This window comes from Coregonus clupeaformis, chromosome 1, assembly GCF_020615455.1.
Source record: "Coregonus clupeaformis isolate EN_2021a chromosome 1, ASM2061545v1, whole genome shotgun sequence".
Taxonomy (NCBI): Eukaryota; Metazoa; Chordata; class Actinopteri; order Salmoniformes; family Salmonidae; genus Coregonus; species Coregonus clupeaformis.
In genome coordinates this window covers 1,777,933-1,796,836 of record NC_059192.1, presented here as the reverse complement: position 1 = coordinate 1,796,836, position 18,904 = coordinate 1,777,933, and the positions used below count along the sequence as shown (strand labels likewise).

At 47.0% G+C, this 18,904-nt stretch overlaps 1 protein-coding gene across 6 annotated transcripts in view; it reads right to left on the bottom strand.

Moving 5' to 3' along the window:
- Positions 1-18,904, bottom strand: part of LOC121568072 (actin-binding LIM protein 1) — a 182,707-nt gene that overhangs the window by 93,817 nt on the left and 69,986 nt on the right. For all 6 annotated transcript variants that reach the window (XM_041878674.2, XM_041878655.2, XM_041878646.2 and 3 more), the window contains exons 3-4: positions 5,360-5,543; positions 4,922-5,034 (exon numbers count right to left, since the gene is read on the bottom strand). In XM_041878674.2, the coding sequence (XP_041734608.1) occupies positions 4,922-5,034; positions 5,360-5,543 (297 nt within the window). The remainder of the gene's footprint in view (positions 1-4,921; positions 5,035-5,359; positions 5,544-18,904) is intronic.

The window sequence follows — 18,904 nt, the reverse complement described above, 5'->3', positions numbered from 1 at the left end:
GTGTCCCTACAGGCCAGCTCCCTACGGACGTCCTCGCGTAGACTACATCGGTAGTGATCGATGAGAGCCCGCTCATTCCACCCTGCATCCGCCGCTAGAGTACGGAATTCCAAGGCGAACTCCTGGGCACTCCTCTTCCCCTGCCGGAGGCAGACCAGACGCTCCCCCGCCGCTTTCCCCTCCGGGGGATGGTCAAACACCGCCCTGAAGCGGCGGGAGAACTCGTCGTAGGTGATGGTGTTCGCGTCGATTCTCCTCCACTCTGCGTTGGCCCATTCCAACGCCTTCCCGGAAAGGCAGGAGATCAGGGCGGACACGCTCTCGTGTCCCGAGGGCGCCGGGTGCACGGTGGCCAGGTAAAGCTCCACCTGGAGAAGGAATCCCTGACACCCGGCCGCGGTCCCATCGTAGGCCCTCGGGAGCGAGAGTCGAACTCCTCTGGGTTCCGGAGCGGGAATGGGCTGACTTGCCAATGGTGCTGGCAGGGAGGATGGCGGTGGAGAAGTCCCTCGGGTCTCCCAGCCTCGGATGGTGGTGATCACCTCCTGCAGTGCGGACCCCATCCGCAGGATCTGGTCACTCTGTTCGTGGACCCTGTCCTCCAGCGTCGCCTGTGCTGCTGCGGCTCCTGCTGATTCCATTCTTGAAGGTGTGTGATTTTGTCAGTGATGCTGTAGGTGGGTGTAGTGGTGGAATCAAGCGCAGGACACCGAAGTACAGTCCAAAAGACTTTAGTGTAAATCCACAAGGGAAAATGAACAAACTTGCCCGAAGGCGAAACTCCGCACGTAGGCGACAAAACAAAACGGGCGCACTACACAGGTGCGTCAAACGCTCCAACACAGTGGAGAATAGCTCAACCGAGCGAAATAGTATACACGTCCAGCAACGCACGACAGAAATAAAGCAATCACACACAACACTAGACAAACACAACGAGAACTTATAGGACACTAATTACACTAAACGATAACAGGTGTCACCACAAACAGACAAAAGCAAACGAACATAGAAACATGCAACGGTGGCAGCTAGTATTCCGGAGACGACGAACGCCGAAGCCTGCCCGAGCAAGGAAGAGAGGCAGCCTCGGCCGAAACCGTGACATGTGCTTGAAAGCAGTATCCAGATCCATGCTTGTTACAAATATACAAATATAATATAGTGTATAAGATGTCAAACAATACGTTTTGTAGTGATTCCTATGTTGTTGATGTAAAGAATATTTGTTGGTCTATGATGTGCAATGAGGAGCAAACAGACAATGCACTTGACACATTTATGAAATTGCTTATTCCAGTTACTAATAAGCATGCACCCATTAAGAAAATGACTGTAAAAACTGTTAAATCCCCATGGATTGATGACGAATTGAAAAATGGTATGGTTGAGAGGGATGAGGCAAAAGGAATGGCAAATAAGTCTGGCTGCACAACTGATTTGCAAACGTATTGCAAATTGAGAAATCATGTGACTAAACTGAATAAAAAGAAGAAGAAACTACACTATGAAACAAAGATAAATATGTAACCCTGGATTGTAAACTGTCATGGGCAAAACATATTGATACAACAGTAGCTAAGATGTGGAGAAGTCTGTCCATAATAAAGCCCTGCTCTACCTTCTTAACAGCACTATCAACAAGGCAGGTCCTACAGGCCCTAGTTTTATCGCACCTGGACTAATGTTCAGTCGTGTGGTCAGGTGCCACAAAAAGTGGCAATTGGCTCAGAACAGGGCAGCACGGCTGGCCCTTAGATGTACACAGAGAGCTAACATTAATAATATGCATGTCAATCTCGCCTGGCTCAAAGTGGAGGAGAGATTGACTTCATCACTATTTGTATTTGTGAGAGGTATTGACATGTTGAATGCACCGAGCTGTCTGTTTGAACTACTGGCGCACAGCTCGGACACCCATGCATACCCCACAAGAGGTCTCTTCACAGTCCCCAACAGCGGGGACTGTGAAGCAACACAACATCGACACAGACACATGCATACACACACATGATAACATACGCACTATACACACACATGGATTTTGTATTGTATATATGTAGTAGTGGTGGAGTTGGGGCCTGAGGGCATACAGTGTTTTGTGAAATCTGTGAATGTATTGTAATATTTTTTAAAATGGTATAACTGCCTTAGTTTTGCTGGACCCCAATGGTGTCTAATGGGGATCCATAATAAATACAAATACAAACACTAGGCTAGCTAGCTGGCAACGCTTGCTAGCTAGCTCACTACTTATGCTATGTCATCCAGCAGAATTCATTTATACAAAAAAGCCAAACAAATTGCATGGAAAACGTACTTTCTATCTCCTGTGTTGACGTTTTTATCTTGTCTACAACACTTTGTTTCTTTCGTGGCAATCTCCCATGTCTGGATTTTGCACACTGACCTTCTTCTCAACCCGTTCTTCGTGCACTGTCACATGACCTCAGTGTCAACAAATGTGGGCCCGTTCAAGGTTGTCGTTATTTTGAGCGTGATGCGCAGATGGGTGGATCTTGACATGATGCCTTAATTCCTAGGATAAATACATAATTGAATCAATGCATCCCATTCAAAATTTAGAAGAATGTTCCTCAACAGTGAAACCCTTGCAAGGTTACATTATGAAATAATTTTAAGTGCATTTATAAACCATTATTCAACCAAGCCTAATAGGCTTACAATTTGGCAAAACAAATTACTATCCACAAGTTTAACCATAACTGTTTATTAATGTTTTTTTTATTTTTATTGATGGTTAAAGTCATTGACCCATTGTCAAATGCACTCCTAATTGATTTAACAATTTAAAGTATTTTTTGATGTGAACTAGTGTTTGTGAACTAGTTTTTGCCATTGGGTCTGGGGATCAGACTCCAGGGCCATTTATTGCAGTTGTGTCAATGAGGAGGTCGGTTGTAGCCGTTTCCTGCAGTCAAATGACCAAATCGCCCTCTTTGACCTCATGGGTGGAATGTTATTCATATTTTTCATAATTAATAAAGATTTATTTTATTTTTTACTGCCAAAAATCATGTTTCTATGTCAAACGGTTTTGTTATATTTCAGTATTCTGTGATGTACAGTACCAGTCAAAAGTTTGGACACACCTACTCATTCCAGGGGTTTTCTTTATTTTTACTATTTTCTACATTGCAGAATAGTGAAGATATCAAAACTATGAAATAACACATATGGAATCATGTAGTAACCAAAAAAGTGTTTAACAAATCAAAATATATTTTATATTTGAGATTCTTCAAATAGCCACCCTTTGCCTTGATGACAGCTTTACACACTCTTGGCAATCTCTCAACCAGCTTCAACATGAAGTTCAGTCAATATGGAACATTTCAAGAACTTTTAAAGTTTCTTCAAGTGCAGTCGCAAAAACCATCAAGCGCTATGATGAACAGGCTCTCATGAGGACCGCCACAGGAATGGAAGACCCAGATTTACCTCTGTTGCAGAGGATAAGTTCATTAGAGTTACCAGCCTCAGAAATTGCAGCCCAAATAAATGCTTCACAGAGTTCAAGTCACAGACACATCTTAACATCAACATCATCTGTGTGACCCTGGTTTAGCCCACTGCAGTAAAAGTTAAATTGGCTAACACTTATCAAATGGTTTGTGCAGGCTGAAATGTGCCGGCTGAAATATGGTGCGTTGGGATATATGGTAGCTAGCTAGTTGAGAATACTCACCCTCGTAGTTGTCGATGTAACTCGATATGTACATCGTAAATCCATTTTTCTTTTCATTTTGAAGCAACAACTGAGTGTTGCACGATATAGGGGGGAGGTCAAGAAGGCAATAGGTGTAGAAATACATGTTGTGTTTACTGTGTTTTGACAGCTGTCAGTACAGAAGATTGAAACAGGCACTACACAGGAAGTTGTTGGGCTGGCAGAGCTTAAAAGTGGAGGTGAGCGTGCATAAATGGAATTAAGTACCTTACTCTGATTATTTTGACAATTTTAATTTAAAACAAACAAAAATAGCTTCTTTGCAAAGAGCAATTTCTCAAGCAAGAATTTTGCTAGGACTGTCTGGGAGTGGTCTGAGTGTGGAGGGGAAAACTGAAAACTAGATGTTATTGGCAGAGAGGTTTGTAACTCTCTTTCTATTTACCAAAACTAAAGTCCACCAAAACAGGCTGAAATTTCAGGCTGTCTTTTCAAATAGCTCTTACACTAAAAGGGCATTATCACAATTTTCACAATTTCACAGTATTATTCCAACCTCATAGTGTGGAAATATATATTCAACACAGGAAAATCACGTTTTTGACTGCACTGGGCCTTTAAAATGATTTATGTGGCTTGCCTTAATGAACACAACCCAGGAATGGAACCATGCAGGAGCTGCAGTAGATTCCCTGCTCTACTAGAGGAAATGCATGGTCATGCATAATTTACCAGTTGCCTGTCTTTGTGTTATTCATAAAGAAATATGGCTATTCCTACTGGAGCCTGGGGAGGGAGGAGAGAAAGGAAGGAAGGGGAGGGGAAAGGATGGGAGGGAGGGAGAGTCTGAGTGATCTCCCCTCCTTTCTCCTCCCCTCTCAGTTAACATGTACTGTAGAACTGGGTTAGAGTATAATGATTGTGAAAATATTTCTCAGCTAAACTGGTCCCAGATTTGGCTATATAGCACAAACAGATCTAGGACCAAGCTATGGCTGAGCTGCAGTATATATGTAATATTGCTGTGCTTATTACTGAATACTTTATATTGGTTATGAATTGTTTACAGAGTTCTGGTGTTTATCACAGACAATGGGTTACACACATCATATGATCTAAAAAAAATTGGTTGGCCCTAGTAATTTTTTTAGTATTTGAGTTTGAGTATTAGTTCAATGTAACTAACCCACATACAGTACTGTAAGTATAGTGGTGGCAGAGGCTACTTACAGTTGGAGTCCATGAGGTCTTTGCCAGGTCCTGGGGACGTGGGCTGGACACAGTACTGACACAGACAGTCTTTGCCATTGAAGGTGACCCTATCCCCTGCAGGAAATGGTCGTCTGTGGGAGAGACAGAAAGAGGCATGGACTAATAATCAGACACAAGACGGATACAGACAGATGTGTAGCACAGGTCACATTAGGTACATCAGGTTGGGAATATTTAGTGTATTGATTAACAGTGTATGATGAGGTGAATGTGTGTCAGCATTGTTGGAGTGAGCCGATTGACCCCTTTCAAGACCAAAGCAATCTATGCAGACAAGTGAATGCAGGCAGGATGATAAGAAGAGTATAATGAATGTGAACAATAAGAGTACTGAGATGGATAATGAGTAATGCTGCTAGCTCTTGACCAGGGCTCCTTTGAAAAAGAGATTCTTACTTGCAGATGGTGCAGACGAAGCAGGCAGGGTGGTAGGTCTTGCCTAGGGCAGTGACCACCTCTCCCTCCACAAAGTCCCGACAGCTGTTGCAGCGTGTACCGTGCATTCGCTGGTAGTCCAGGGTACACAGGTAGTCTCCATTCTTCATGAAGAAGCCTCCCTGAGCCAGGTCACAGCCACACACTGCAGGGACACAACAGAAGTAAATTAGTCATGCTAGTCATCTATCCCTTTGCATCCATTTGTTGATCTTCCATGTGTACGAGTGTAGAAATGTGTGTTTGTGTCTCCATTAGATTAGGTTACTGTATGTCACTTTGACAAAGGGTACGGCAACAGTAAAATGCCAATGCCTCTGTGGATATGTAAGGTTAAGTATTGATTGTGTTTCCAGAGACAAGAACAATATATTCCACCTTCAATAGAGATATGGAATATAAATAAATTATTAAGAAGGCCCCTCCTGGGATCTTCCCCTATGGGATTGCTAGCACTGCTGTATTTGGCAGTTGTAAATAATAATATAATAATAATATAATAATATATAATATAATGTAAATAATATACGTATTTTTCCACATGTATGCTGTATGTTTTGGGCTGTCTATTAAAAACAAAAAACGATGTTGTAGCCCTTTCCTGCAGTCAATGACCAAAAGCGCCCTCTTTTGTTATTTATATTTTTCATAATTCCATAATTAAAACTGACGAAAATCCGGTGTTTCTATGTCAAACTGTTTTGTTATATTTCAGTCTTCTGTGATGTATTTAAAGTGTAATATTGGGATGCAAACAAAAAATGTCATACATTTCAACTCTATATCTGACAAGGTACAGGTGTGTTCTTTTTCTTAAGCCCATACAGTGAGGGAAAAAAGTATTTGATCCCCTGCTGATTTTGGACGTTTGCCCACTGACAAAGACATGATCAGTCTATAATTTTAATGGTAGGTTTATTTGAACAGTGAGAGACAGAATAACAACAAAAAAATCCAGAAAAACGCATGTCAAAAATGTTATAAATTGATTTGCATTTTAATGAGGGAAATAAGTATTTGACCCCTCTGCAAAACATGACTTAGTACTTGGTGGCAAAACCCTTGTTGGCAATCACAGACGTCAGATGTTTCTTGTAGCTGGCCACCAGGTTTGCACACATCTCAGGAGGGATTTTGTCCCACTCCTCTTTGCAGATCTTCTCCAAGTCATTAAGGTTTCGAGGCTGACGTTTGGCAACTCGAACCTTCAGCTCCCTCCACAGATTTTCTATGGGATTAAGGTCTGGAGACTGACTAGGCCACTCCAGGACCTTAATGTGCTTCTTCTTGAGCCACTCCTTTGTTGCCTTGGCCGTGTGTTTTGGGTCATTGTCATGCTGGAATACCCATCCACGACCCATTTTCAATGCCCTGGCTGAGGGAAGGAGGTTCTCACCCAAGATTTGACGGTACATGGCCCCATCCATCGTCCCTTTGATGCGGTGAAGTTGTCCTGTCCCCTTAGCAGAAAAACACCCCCAAAGCATAATGATTCCACCTCCATGTTTGACAGTGGGGATGGTGTTCTTGGGGTCATAGGCAGCATTCCTCCTCCTCCAAACACGGCGAGTTGAGTTGATGCCAAAGAGCTCGATTTTGGTCTCATCTGACCACAACACTTTCACCCAGTTCTCCTCTGAATCATTCAGATGTTCATTGGCAAACTTCAGACGGGCCTGTATATGTGCTTTCTTGAGCAGGGGGACCTTGCGGGCGCTGCAGGATTTCAGTCCTTCACGGCGTAGTGTGTTACCAATTGTTTTCTTGGTGACTATGGTCCCAGCTGCCTTGAGATCATTGACAAGATCCTCCCGTGTAGTTCTGGGCTGATTCCTCTGTCACGGTTCTCTAAGACCGAACCCAGAAGCAGACCAGGACAAGGTGAGTTGAACGAATGAGAGTGTTTATTTACAGATAAAGATGCAGAATAGTCCAGTAAACGGAGCGGGTGGCGGAGATGAGTAGGTGGTGGTGAAGTAGCAGATGAACTGATGGCACGGCAGGGGTTGGGTGAAGGTTCCGGGAGAATGACTGTAGACAGAACAAACGGAGGTAAGTACAAGGCAGGTCAACAAGGTGCAAAAAACAACAAAACTAACGCTAGTACTCTGAGGCTGATACGCTGGCAAAACATACTGTTTATGGCTAACGATCCGGCAGGGAATGGATGTTAGGCCAGAGCCTAAGAAGGGTGATGATCAGGACCAGGTGTGCAGATTGCTGATGGGATGCAGGTGCGGAAATCAAGAGAGCTCCCCGGAGCGTTCCAGAACCCTCGGGAAACTGGAGATCACGAACATAAAAACTAGTCCACAGACAGGACCCGACTCAGACTGCCGGGATCGTTACAGTACCCCCCTCCGACGAAACGCCACCGGGCGGACTCCCCGGAGCGCCAGGATGGAGGCGGTAGAAGTCACTGATGAGGTCAGCATCTAGGACCTGTCGCCGCGGAATCCAACTCCTCTCTTCAGGACCATACCCCTCCCAGTCCACGAGATACTGGAAACCCCGGCCCCGCCGTCTGGAATCCATGATGCGTCGCACCGTGTAGGCAGGACCACCTCCGATCATCCGAGGAGGAGGAGGAGGAGGCGGAGGAGGCAACAGAGGACTGAGGAAAACAGGCTTGAGGCAGGAGACATGAAAGGTGGGATGGACTCTGAGCGTCCTCGGGAGTTTGAGTCGAACTGCCACCGGATTGATCACCTTCTCCACCACAAACGGACCAATGAACTTCGGTAACAACTTCCTAGACTCAGTCCGTAAAGGAAGATCCCGTGTGGCCAACCAGACCCTATCTCCGATGGTGTAGGTGGGAGGCGGGGATCCGGCGACGGTCGCCTGGAGCTGATACCGGTCCGAAACTCTAAGGAGTGCTTTTCTGGCCCGATGCCAGGTCCGGTGGCAACGGCTTGAATATGGGCCTGAACAGAAGGCACTGAGAGCTCCTTCTCCTGAGAAGGGAACAAGGGAGGTTGGTAGCCATACAGGCACTGGAAGGGAGACATCCCAGTGGCAGATGTAGGGAGAGTATTGTGGGCATACTCAACCCAAGGCAACTGAGAGACCCAGGAGGTGGGGTTGGAAGAGGCCAGGCAGCGTAGCGTGGATTCCATCTTCTGGTTGGCTCTCTCCGCCTGACCATTAGATTGGGGGTGAAAACCAGATGTGAGACTGACTGTAGCTCCAATGGCCAAACAGAAGGACTTCCAGACAGCAGAGGTAAACTGAGGGCCACGGTCGGAAACGATATCACTGGGCAACCCGTGGACCCTGAAAACCTCCCTAACCAGGATCTCGGACGTCTCGAGGCAGAGGGAAGCTTGGCAATTGGCACAAAGTGGGCGAACTTGCTGAATCTGTCCACGATAGTCAGAACGACCGTGTTCCCCTCAGAAGCGGGCAACCCAGTGACAAAGTCTAGGGCCAGATGCGACCATGGTCGCCGGGGAATAGGAAGGGGGTGAAGTAGTCCAGAGCTGGGCCGATTGGTACTCTTATTCTGCGCACACACTGGACAGGCAGCAACATAACCCCGAGTATCCTCGGCCATGGCAGGCCACCAAAACGCGTCTGCGAAGAAACGCCATCGTCCGAGCCACGCCAGGGTGACAAGCCATCTTGCTGGCGTGGGACCATTTGAGACCGCAGAGACGAACCGACTCAGGCACAAACAACCGACCGGGTGGACCGTTACTGGGACCGGGCTGCGTCCGAAGAGCCGCCATCACCTCCTCCTCAATCTTCCACCTAACAGCTCCCACGACGCAGTTCCGGGGGAGAATTGTCTCGGTCTTGGACCCACTCTCCTCCGTCTTGGAGAACATCCGAGACAAGGCGTCCGCCTTGCCGTTCTTAGATCCAGGTCGGAACGTCAGGGAAAAATTGAATCGTCCGAAAAACAACGACCACCTGGCCTGACGGGAGTTGAGACGTCTAGCCGATTGCACGTAAGCAAGATTCTTGTGGTCAGTCCAGACAATAAACGGCTGCTCCGCCCCCTCCAACCAGTGGCGCCACTCCTCCAAGGCAAGTTTCACCGCGAGAAGCTCCCGGTTACCCACATCGTAATTCCTCTCCGCAGGCGAAAGGCGACGAGGTAGTAGGCGCAGGGATGGAGTTTACTGTCCGTGGAGCATCGCTGCGACAGGATGGCGCCAACTCCCACATCAGACGCGTCCACTTCAACGACGAACTGACGGGCCGTGTCCGGTTGAGAGAGAATCGGTGCGTTGGTGAATCGCCTCTTCAAATCCAGAAACGCTTCGATCCGCCTCCGGATTCCACTTGAAGCTCCTGATACTGGAAGTCAAGGCCGTTAACGGAGCGGCCACACGGCTGTAATCCCGGATGAATCTGCGGTAGAAATTCGCAAACCCCAAAAATCTCTGGAGCTGCAATCTCGTACCGGGCTGGGCCCATTCCAGAACCGCTCTAACCTTCTCCTGGTCCATCCTAATCTCTCCCCTGGAGATGATGTACCCGAGAAAGGATGTCGTGTGGGCGTGAAACTCGCACTTCTCGGCCTTCACGAACAGGCGATTCTCCAACAATCGCTGCAGAACCTGCCGGACATGCTGGACGTGGTCGGAAGGTTCCTTCGAGAAGATCAGAATGTCATCCAGGTAAACAAACACAAAGAGACCGATCATATCTCTCAGGACGTCGTTCACCATACTCTGGAATACCGCTGGAGCATTGGTCAGTCCAAACGGCATCACCTGATACTCGAAGTGACCCATCGGTGTATTGAACCCCCGTCAACCACTCGTCTCCCTCTCTGATCCGGACCATGTGATACGCATTGCGTAGGTCTAGCTTGGTGAACACCGTAGCACCCTGTAAGGAGTCGAAGGCAGAACTCATCAAGGGCAGGGGATACTTGTTCTTGACCGTGATGTCATTCAACCCCCCGATAATCAATACACGGTCGAAGAGAGCCATCCTTCTTACCCACAAAGAAGAATCCTGCCCCCAGGGGTGATGACGAGGGGACGAACGAGACCAGCAGCTAGGGACTCCTTGATGTAGGTCTCCAAAGCCTCACGTTCAGGGCGGGAGATACTGTATAACCTTCCCTTGGGGTAGACAGCTCCAGGGAACAGGTTGATGGCACAATCATATGGTCGGTGGGGAGGGAGGGACAGAGCCTTCTGCTTACTGAACACTTCCCCCAAATCGTGATATGTCTCGGGAACCAGGGACAAATCTGGGGGTTTAGCCTCAATCACCTGACTGGGAACCGAATGGGGACAGGCAGTCTTGAGACAGTTAGCATGACAATCAAGGCTCCAACTCGTTACCTTGCCCGTCACCCAATCGAACGGTGGGATTGTGTTCCTTCAGCCAGGGGTATCCAAGGACTAGAGGAACATGGGAAGACGGCAGAATGAAGAATGAAATCATCTCCGAATGATTCCCCGACAACAGCATCTTAACCGGTTCAGTCCTCACTCGTGATACGTGCCAGACTACTGCCGTTCAGAGTGGTCGCTTCAATGGCTTCCGGCAATTGCTCCTTGGAAAGCCCCAGCTGTTCCACCAACTCGGCATCAAGAAAGCTTCCATCGGCACCTGAATCGACAAAGCGTTAATCGCTAAGCTCTGATTCCTGTTCACAAGGGTAGCCGGGAAACGGGGTCTGACAGAGGTACTGAGAGGTTGAAACTGGCTCGCTAAAAGTCCTCCCAACTTTAGCGAGCCGGGCAGTTTGACGACCGCCGGGAACAAGTGGAGATGTAATGTCCCGAGCTACCACAGTAGAGGCAACAGTTGGTCTTACGTCTATGTTGACGCTCCTCCTTGGTTAACCCGTGCCGCCCCCACTTGCATGGGTTCAGAATCGGGAGAGAACCTCTCCCCCTAATCCTTTGTGGTGGAGAATGATCGACGTGTTCTGGTCCACCACCCGACCCGACTGGGAACTGAGAAGCTGATCGATTGGACGGACCCCATTGCTTCTCCCTCCTTCGCTCTCGGACTCGATTATCCACCCGAATAGACAAGGCTACCAAGCTGTCCAGGTCACTAGGCTCCGGATAGGAGATCAACTCATCCTTGAGCTGCTCCGACAGACCCTGGTAAAAGGCCGCTTGCAGAGACTCCTCATTCCACCCACTCTCCACAGCCAACGTCTTGAACTCGATCACGAAGTCGGCCACGCTGCGAGTTCCTTGGCGAAGCGAAAACAGGCGCCTAGCTGCGTCCCTCCCTCGGACGGAATGGTCGAAGAGCTTCCTCATCTCGGCCGTGAACCCCTGGTATGAAGCCATGCAGGGATCCTGTCGTTCCCAAACGGCTGAAGCCCACTCCAGCGCTCGACCACGCAGCAACTCAATCACAAAGGCTATCCCTAGCCTTGTCTGTGGCATAAGAGTAGGGCTGTAGATCGAACACTAATCCACACTGCATAAGGAAAGAACGGCATCTTCCCAGCTCCCCCTCATATTTATCCGGCGTCGGAACCTTGGGCTCACGGAAGGACACCGCTCCAGAAGCGGCAGGCGAGATGGGTGAAACCGGTAGTGGATCCTCCACCGGAACATTGCGTTGGTTCTGGGCCTCCGTCAGACCGGTAGAAAGGTTCCGAACTGACAACGCGATCTCCTGTAGTACCGTGCTATGATGGCCCAACATCTTCTCCTGATGGGTAATGGCATGGCGAACAGAGTCCAGGTCCGCTGGGTTCATTAATGGCCGGATCGTTCTGTCACGGTTCTCTAAGACCGAACCCAGAAGCAGACCAGGACAAGGTGAGTTGAACGAATGAGAGTGTTTATTTACAGATAAAGATGCAGAATAGTCCAGTAAACGGAGCGGGTGGCGGAGATGAGTAGGTGGTGGTGAAGTAGCAGATGAACTGATGGCACGGCAGGGGTTGGGTGAAGGTTCCGGAGAATGACTGTAGACAGAACAAACGGAGGTAAGTACAAGGCAGGTCAACAAGGTGCAAAAAACAACAAAACTAACGCTAGTACTCTGAGGCTGATACGCTGGCAAAACATACTGTTTATGGCTAACGATCCGGCAGGGAATGGATGTTAGGCCAGAGCCTAAGAAGGGTGATGATCAGGACCAGGTGTGCAGATTGCTGATGGGATGCAGGTGCGGAAATCAAGAGAGCTCCCCGGAGCGTTCCAGAACCCTCGGGAAACTGGAGATCACGAACATAAAAACTAGTCCACAGACAGGACCCGACTCAGACTGCCGGGATCGTTACATCCTCACCGTTCTCATGATCATTGCAACTCCACGAGGTGAGATCTTGCATGGAGCCCCAGGCCGAGGGAGATTGACAGTTATTTTGTGTTTCTTCCATTTGCAAATAATCGCACCAACTGTTGTCACCTTCTCACCAAGCTGCTTGGCGATGGTCTTGTAGCCCATTCCAGCCTTGTGTAGGTCTACAATCTTGTCCCTGACATCCTTGGAGAGCTCTTTGGTCTTGGCCATGGTGGAGAGTTTGGAATCTGATTGATTGATTGCTTCTGTGGGCAGGTGTCTTTTATACAGGTAACAAACTGAGATTAGGAGCACTCCCTTTAAGAGTGTGCTCCTAATCTCAGCTCGTTACCTGTATAAAAGACACCTGGGAGCCAGAAATCTTTCTGATTGAGAGGGGGTCAAATACTTATTTCCCTCATTAAAATACAAATAAATGTATAACATTTTTTACATGCATTTTTCTGGATTCTTTTGTTGTTATTCTGTCTCTCACTGTTCAAATAAACCTACCATTAAAATGATAGACTGATAATTTCTTTGTCAGTGGGCAAACGTACAAAATCAGCAGGGGATCAAATACTTTTTTCCCTCACTGTAACCATATGTGTGAGGTGTATACTTTTGTTTCAAAGTACAGATTTGTAGAAATACTATGTGACCCTGATTTATCCCACTGTAGTAAAAGGTCATTACGTGAGATGTAGGCATTGGTCTGATAGACATTGTTTGAAGCACAATAGGCCAACATAGCTACTGTAGTAGGTCAAAGCTGTGTGCTGGAAAACCTTTGGGTCCTGGGTGGCGCAGCGGTCAAAAGCATTGCACTGCAATGCAGAGGCACAACTACAGCCTGGGGTTCAATCCAAAGCTGTGTCACAACCGACCGGGAGCCCCATAGGACGGCGCACAATTGGCCCACTGAGGATTTGCAGAGATGAGCCAGCGGACCAAATTCAGGGAGAAAACGGGGTAAAAAAAAAAATACTTGTGGCCTGGTTAGTAAGCTAAAAATGTTTTTTATAAAAAAGGAAAACCTTGGTAGAGCATGGGTGGAGTAAGCATTGTGGTGCTCATGTCAATTTCCTTTATTTCTTACACTGGAAGGTGATTATGCAACATTATTATACAACATTATAATACAGTATAACACAGCAATACAAGTAAAGTAAAAATACACAATAATGACCTATGGCAACAGAAATAATGTAGTTATTAGTATTTATTTAGTAGGGAAGCGAAACCCATCTAAGCCAATATAGAGTAAACTGGACAAAAAAATCCCTGATCTTTTTTAACAAGACAATCGAGCAAGCTCCTGGAAAATACACAAATAATCAACATGTAGCCTACCCATTAACTATTTACATACATTATTGACTGTCACATTAGGTGTCTCGGAGAGCAAGGCATGAAGTGGCACAAACTGCTCGGTGTTCTCTGCCAGCAGAGGGCCTGTGCTACTTCTCCCCCTGACATCCTCATCATCCACCTCGGTGGAAACGACTTAGAATAAACCAAGGTGACGCACTGGTGCTGCAGATGAGTGGATTTAGTGGTGGTCATCCGAATGTTTCCCAGGACAACAGTGGTCCCATAGGGGTGAAGTGCACCTGACGGATGAGGGCAATGATGTATTCCTTGAGAGTTGAGAGTCGGTCTCTCCAGTCTCCACCGTTCTCTCCTCCGTAGTAGCAAGATGGAGAAGGGTGTAATTGCGGCCCGCAATTAATGGCAATCCTGTATGTGGGCATTCCTGCACACAGCTTTGACCTACTACAGTCCAAGATGGCATAGCAGTGCGGTCGTGTACTCTGTAGTGTCCTCATGTAAATCGGCTGTTTTTTTTGTGTTTTTTTTGTCTTTTTCGTATATATTTCTCAATCTCACTTTCCATCCTTTAACTAAATATACTTTCCTGCGACCCGCCTCACCCAATGTGGAACGGATTCTATTATTTCTTTATACCTTTTTATCTAGAACCTCCGGCTGAAACGAGCCAGCTAGCCAGCTAACTAGCTACTTGCTATTAGCCACCGTTAGCGGTCTTTACCATTGTCCGTGGCCTGCACTACCTACCAGCCAGCTCTAGCCTGGACAATTATCGGCCAGTCTGCACAGTCTGCACAGCGCGCTATCGACCCAGAGCATATCGAATTTTCTACCGGAATCACTGAATCACTGGACCTTAACCCTGGATCATTGCAACTAGCTATCTGTAATTGAATGGCTGTTGTTGTTGTTCGCTAATCACCACTGTCCCGAAGCAAGCACCAGTTAGCCTTGAGCTAGCCTCGAGGCAGGTCCATCCCGCGGCTATCTACCTCTCTGTCAACCGGACGGGACCTCCTAGTGTTGACACGGAGCCCCGCCGATCCATCACGACTGGTCTGCCGACGTAATCGTCTGATGTGGTTTTAACGGGCTTCCCGTTGCAACGACCATAAGGATCCATCTGCTAGCCCCGGCCCGCTAGCACACGCAATCAACAGCCGTGCCTCCTGCTCGCCTGTGCTGTAGCAGCCACCGAACTGCTCCCGGACTCACCTATTGCTGTTCACTGGACCTTATGATCACTCAGCTATACAGCTGATGTCTGCTGGACTGTTCCTTTATACGGTAACCCATCCTGTTTATCTGTTTAGCCTCAGCCCAAACTTTCGTCGCCATTACCAGCTGTTGTCTTAGCTCTCTCGAATAACACCTGTGATTGCTTTATGCCTCTCTCCAATGTCAATATGCCTTGCCCATTGCTGTTTCGGTTAGTTCTTATTGTACTATTTCACTGTAGAGCCCCCAGTCCTACTCAACCTGCCTCTGATAGCTCCTTTGTCCCACCCCCCATACATGCGGAGACCGGCTCAATTGGTGCCTCCAGTGATGCTATCTCTTTGATCGTTACCCAACGCTTAGGTTTACCTCCACTGTACTCATATCCTTCCATATCCTTGTCTGTACATAATGCCCTGAATGTATTCTACAACGCCCGGAAATCTGCCCCTTTTATTATCTATCCTTATTCTACTCCTCCTCTGTTCCTCTGGTGATGTAGAGGTTAACCCAGGCCCTGCAGCCCCCAGTATCACTACTACTCCACAAGCGCTATCATTTGTTGACTTCTGTAACCGTAAAAGCCTTGGTTTCTTGCATGTTAACATCAGAAGCCTCCTCCCTAAGTTTGAGTTATTTACTGCATTAGCACACTCCGCCAACCATGATGTTCTAGTAGTGTCTGAATCCTGGCTTAGGAAGGCCACCAAAAATTCAGAAATGTCCATCCCAAACTACAACATTTTACGTCTAGATTGAACTGCCAAAGGGGGCGGAGTTGCAATCTACTGTAGAGATAGCCTGCATAACTCTATCATACTATCCAGGTCTGTTTCCAAACAGTTTGAGCTTCTACTTCTAAAAATCCAATCTTCCAGAAATAAGTCTCTCACTGTTGCCGCTTGCTACAGACCCCCCTCAGCCCCCAGTTGTGCCCTGGACACCATATGTGAATTGCTTGCCCCCCATCTATCCTCAGAGTTTGTATTGCTTGGTGACTTAAACTGGGATATGCTTAACACCCCGGCCATCCTACAATCTAAACTAGATGCCCTCAATCTCACACAAATTATCAAGGAACATACCAGGTACAACCCTAAATCTGCAAACATGGGCACCCATATAGATATCATCCTGACTAATTTACCATCTAAATACACCTCCATGGTCTTCAACCAGGATCTCAGTGATCACTGCCTCATTGCCTGCATCCGTAATGGGTCCGCGGTCAAACGACCACCCCTCATCACTGTCAAACGCTCCCTAAAACACTTCAGCGAGAAGGCCTTTCTAATTGACCTGGCCCGGGTATCCTTGATGGATATTGACCTCATTCCGTCAGTAGAGGATGCCTGGTTGTTCTTTAAAAGTGCTTTCCTCTCCATCTTAGATAAGCATGCCCCATTCAAAAAATTCAGAACTAAGAACAGATATAGCCCCTGGTTCTCCTCAGACTTGACTGCCCTTCACCAGCACAAAAACATCCTGTGGCATACTGCATTAGCATAGAACAGCCCCCACGATATGCAACTTTTCAGGGAAGTCAGGAACCAATATACACAATAATTTATGAAAGCACAGGCTAGCTTTTTCAAACAGAAATGTGCATCCTGTAGCACTAACTCCAAAAAGTTTTGGGACACTGTAAAGTCCATGGAGAATAAGAGCACCTCCTCCCAGTTGCCCACTGCACTGAGGCTAGGAAACACTGTTACCACCGATAAATCTACGATAATCGAGAATTTCAACAAGCATTTTGCTACGGCTGGCCATGCTTTCCACCAGGCTTTTCGTATCGTCTGAGATCCCCAGAGATTGGAAAGCTGCCGCGGTCATCCCCCTCTTCAAAGGGGGTGACACTCTAGATCCAAACTGTTACAGACCTATATCAATCCTGCCCTGCCTTTCGAAAGTATTCGAAAGCCAAGTTAACAAACAAATCACCGACCATTTAGAATCCCACCGTACCTTCTCCGCTATGCAATCTGGTTTCCGAGCTGGTCATGGGTGCACCTCAGCCATGCTCAAGATCCTAAACGATATTATAACCATGATCGATAAAAGACAGTTCTGTGCAGCCGTCTTCATCGACCTGGCCAAGGCTTTCGACTCTGTCAATCGCCGCATTCTTATTGGCAGACTAATTAGCTTTGGTTTCTCAAATGACTGCCTCGCCTGGTTCACCAACTACTTCTCAGATAGAGTTCAATGTGTCAAATCAGAGGGCCTGTTGTCTGGTCCTCTGGCAGTCTCTATGGGGGTGCCACAGGGTTCAATTCTCTGGCTGACTCTATTCTCTGTATATCAATGATGTCGCTCTTGCTGCTGGTGACTCTCAGATCCACATCTACGCAGACGACACCATTTTGTATACATCTGGCCCTTCATTGTACACTGTGTTAACAAACCTGCAAACGAGCTTCAATGCAATACAACACTCCTTCCAAAGCCTCCAACTGCTCTTAAACGCTAGTAAAACTAAATGCATGCTCTTCAATCGAATGCTGATTGCACCCGCCCGCCCGACTAGAATATGTGGACAACTACAAATACCTAGGTGTCTGGTTAGACCGTAAACTCTCCTTCCAGACTCACATTAAGCATCTCCAATCCAAAGTTAAATCTAGAATCGGCTTCTTATTTTGCAACAAAGCTTCCTTCACTCATGCTGCCAAACATGCCCCCGTAAAACTGACTATCCTACCAATCCTTGACTTTGGCGATGTCATTTACAAAATAGCCTCCAACACTCTACTCAGCAAATTGGATGTAGTCTATCACAGTGCCATCCGTTTTGTCACCAAAGCCCCATATACTACCCACCATTGTGACCTGTACGCTCTTGTTGGCTGGCTCTCACTACATATTCTTCGCCAAACCCACTGGCTCCAGGTCATCTATAAATCACTGCTAGGCAAATCCCCGCCTTATCTTAGCTCATTGGTCACCATAGCAGCACCCACCCGTAGTCTGCGCTCCAGCAGGTATATCTCACTGGTCATCCCCAAAGCCAACACCTCCTTTGGCCGCCATTCCTTCCAGTTCTCTGCTGCCAATGACTGGAACGAACTGTAAAAATCTCTGAAGCTGGAGACTCTTATCTCCCTCACTAACTTTAAGCATCAGTTGTCAGAGCAACTTACCCATCACAGCACCTGTACACAGCACATCTGTAATTAGCCCACCCAACTACTTCATCCCCATATTGTTATATATTTTGCTAATTTGCACCCCCAGTATCTCTATTTTCACATCATCTTCTGCACATCTATCACTCCAGCGTTAATACTAAATTGTAATTATTTTGCACTATGGCCTATTTATTGCCTTACCTCCATAACTTACTACATTTGCACACACTGTATATAGATTTTCAATTTTTCTATTGTGTTATTGACTGTACGTTTTTGTTAACTCTGTGTTGTTGTTGTTTTTATCGCACTGCTTTGCTTTATCTTGGCCAGGTCGCAGTTGTAAATGAGAACTTGTTCTCAACTGGCCTAACTGGTTAAATAAAGGAAAAAAATAAAAATAAAAATAATAATAATAAACCGAGGAACCCCTCTTTATACTTCTATTGGTCAATTTTTAAGTTAGGACTTTTTAAGCTAGGTACACAGGCAAAAGCACTCCAGTGCAATAGGTGGTGGTAATGCAATGTTGGATGCCAACCGCCTTTATACCCCACAGAAGAGAAGACGGAGGCGACAATGCCAGTAGGTAGCTTGCTAG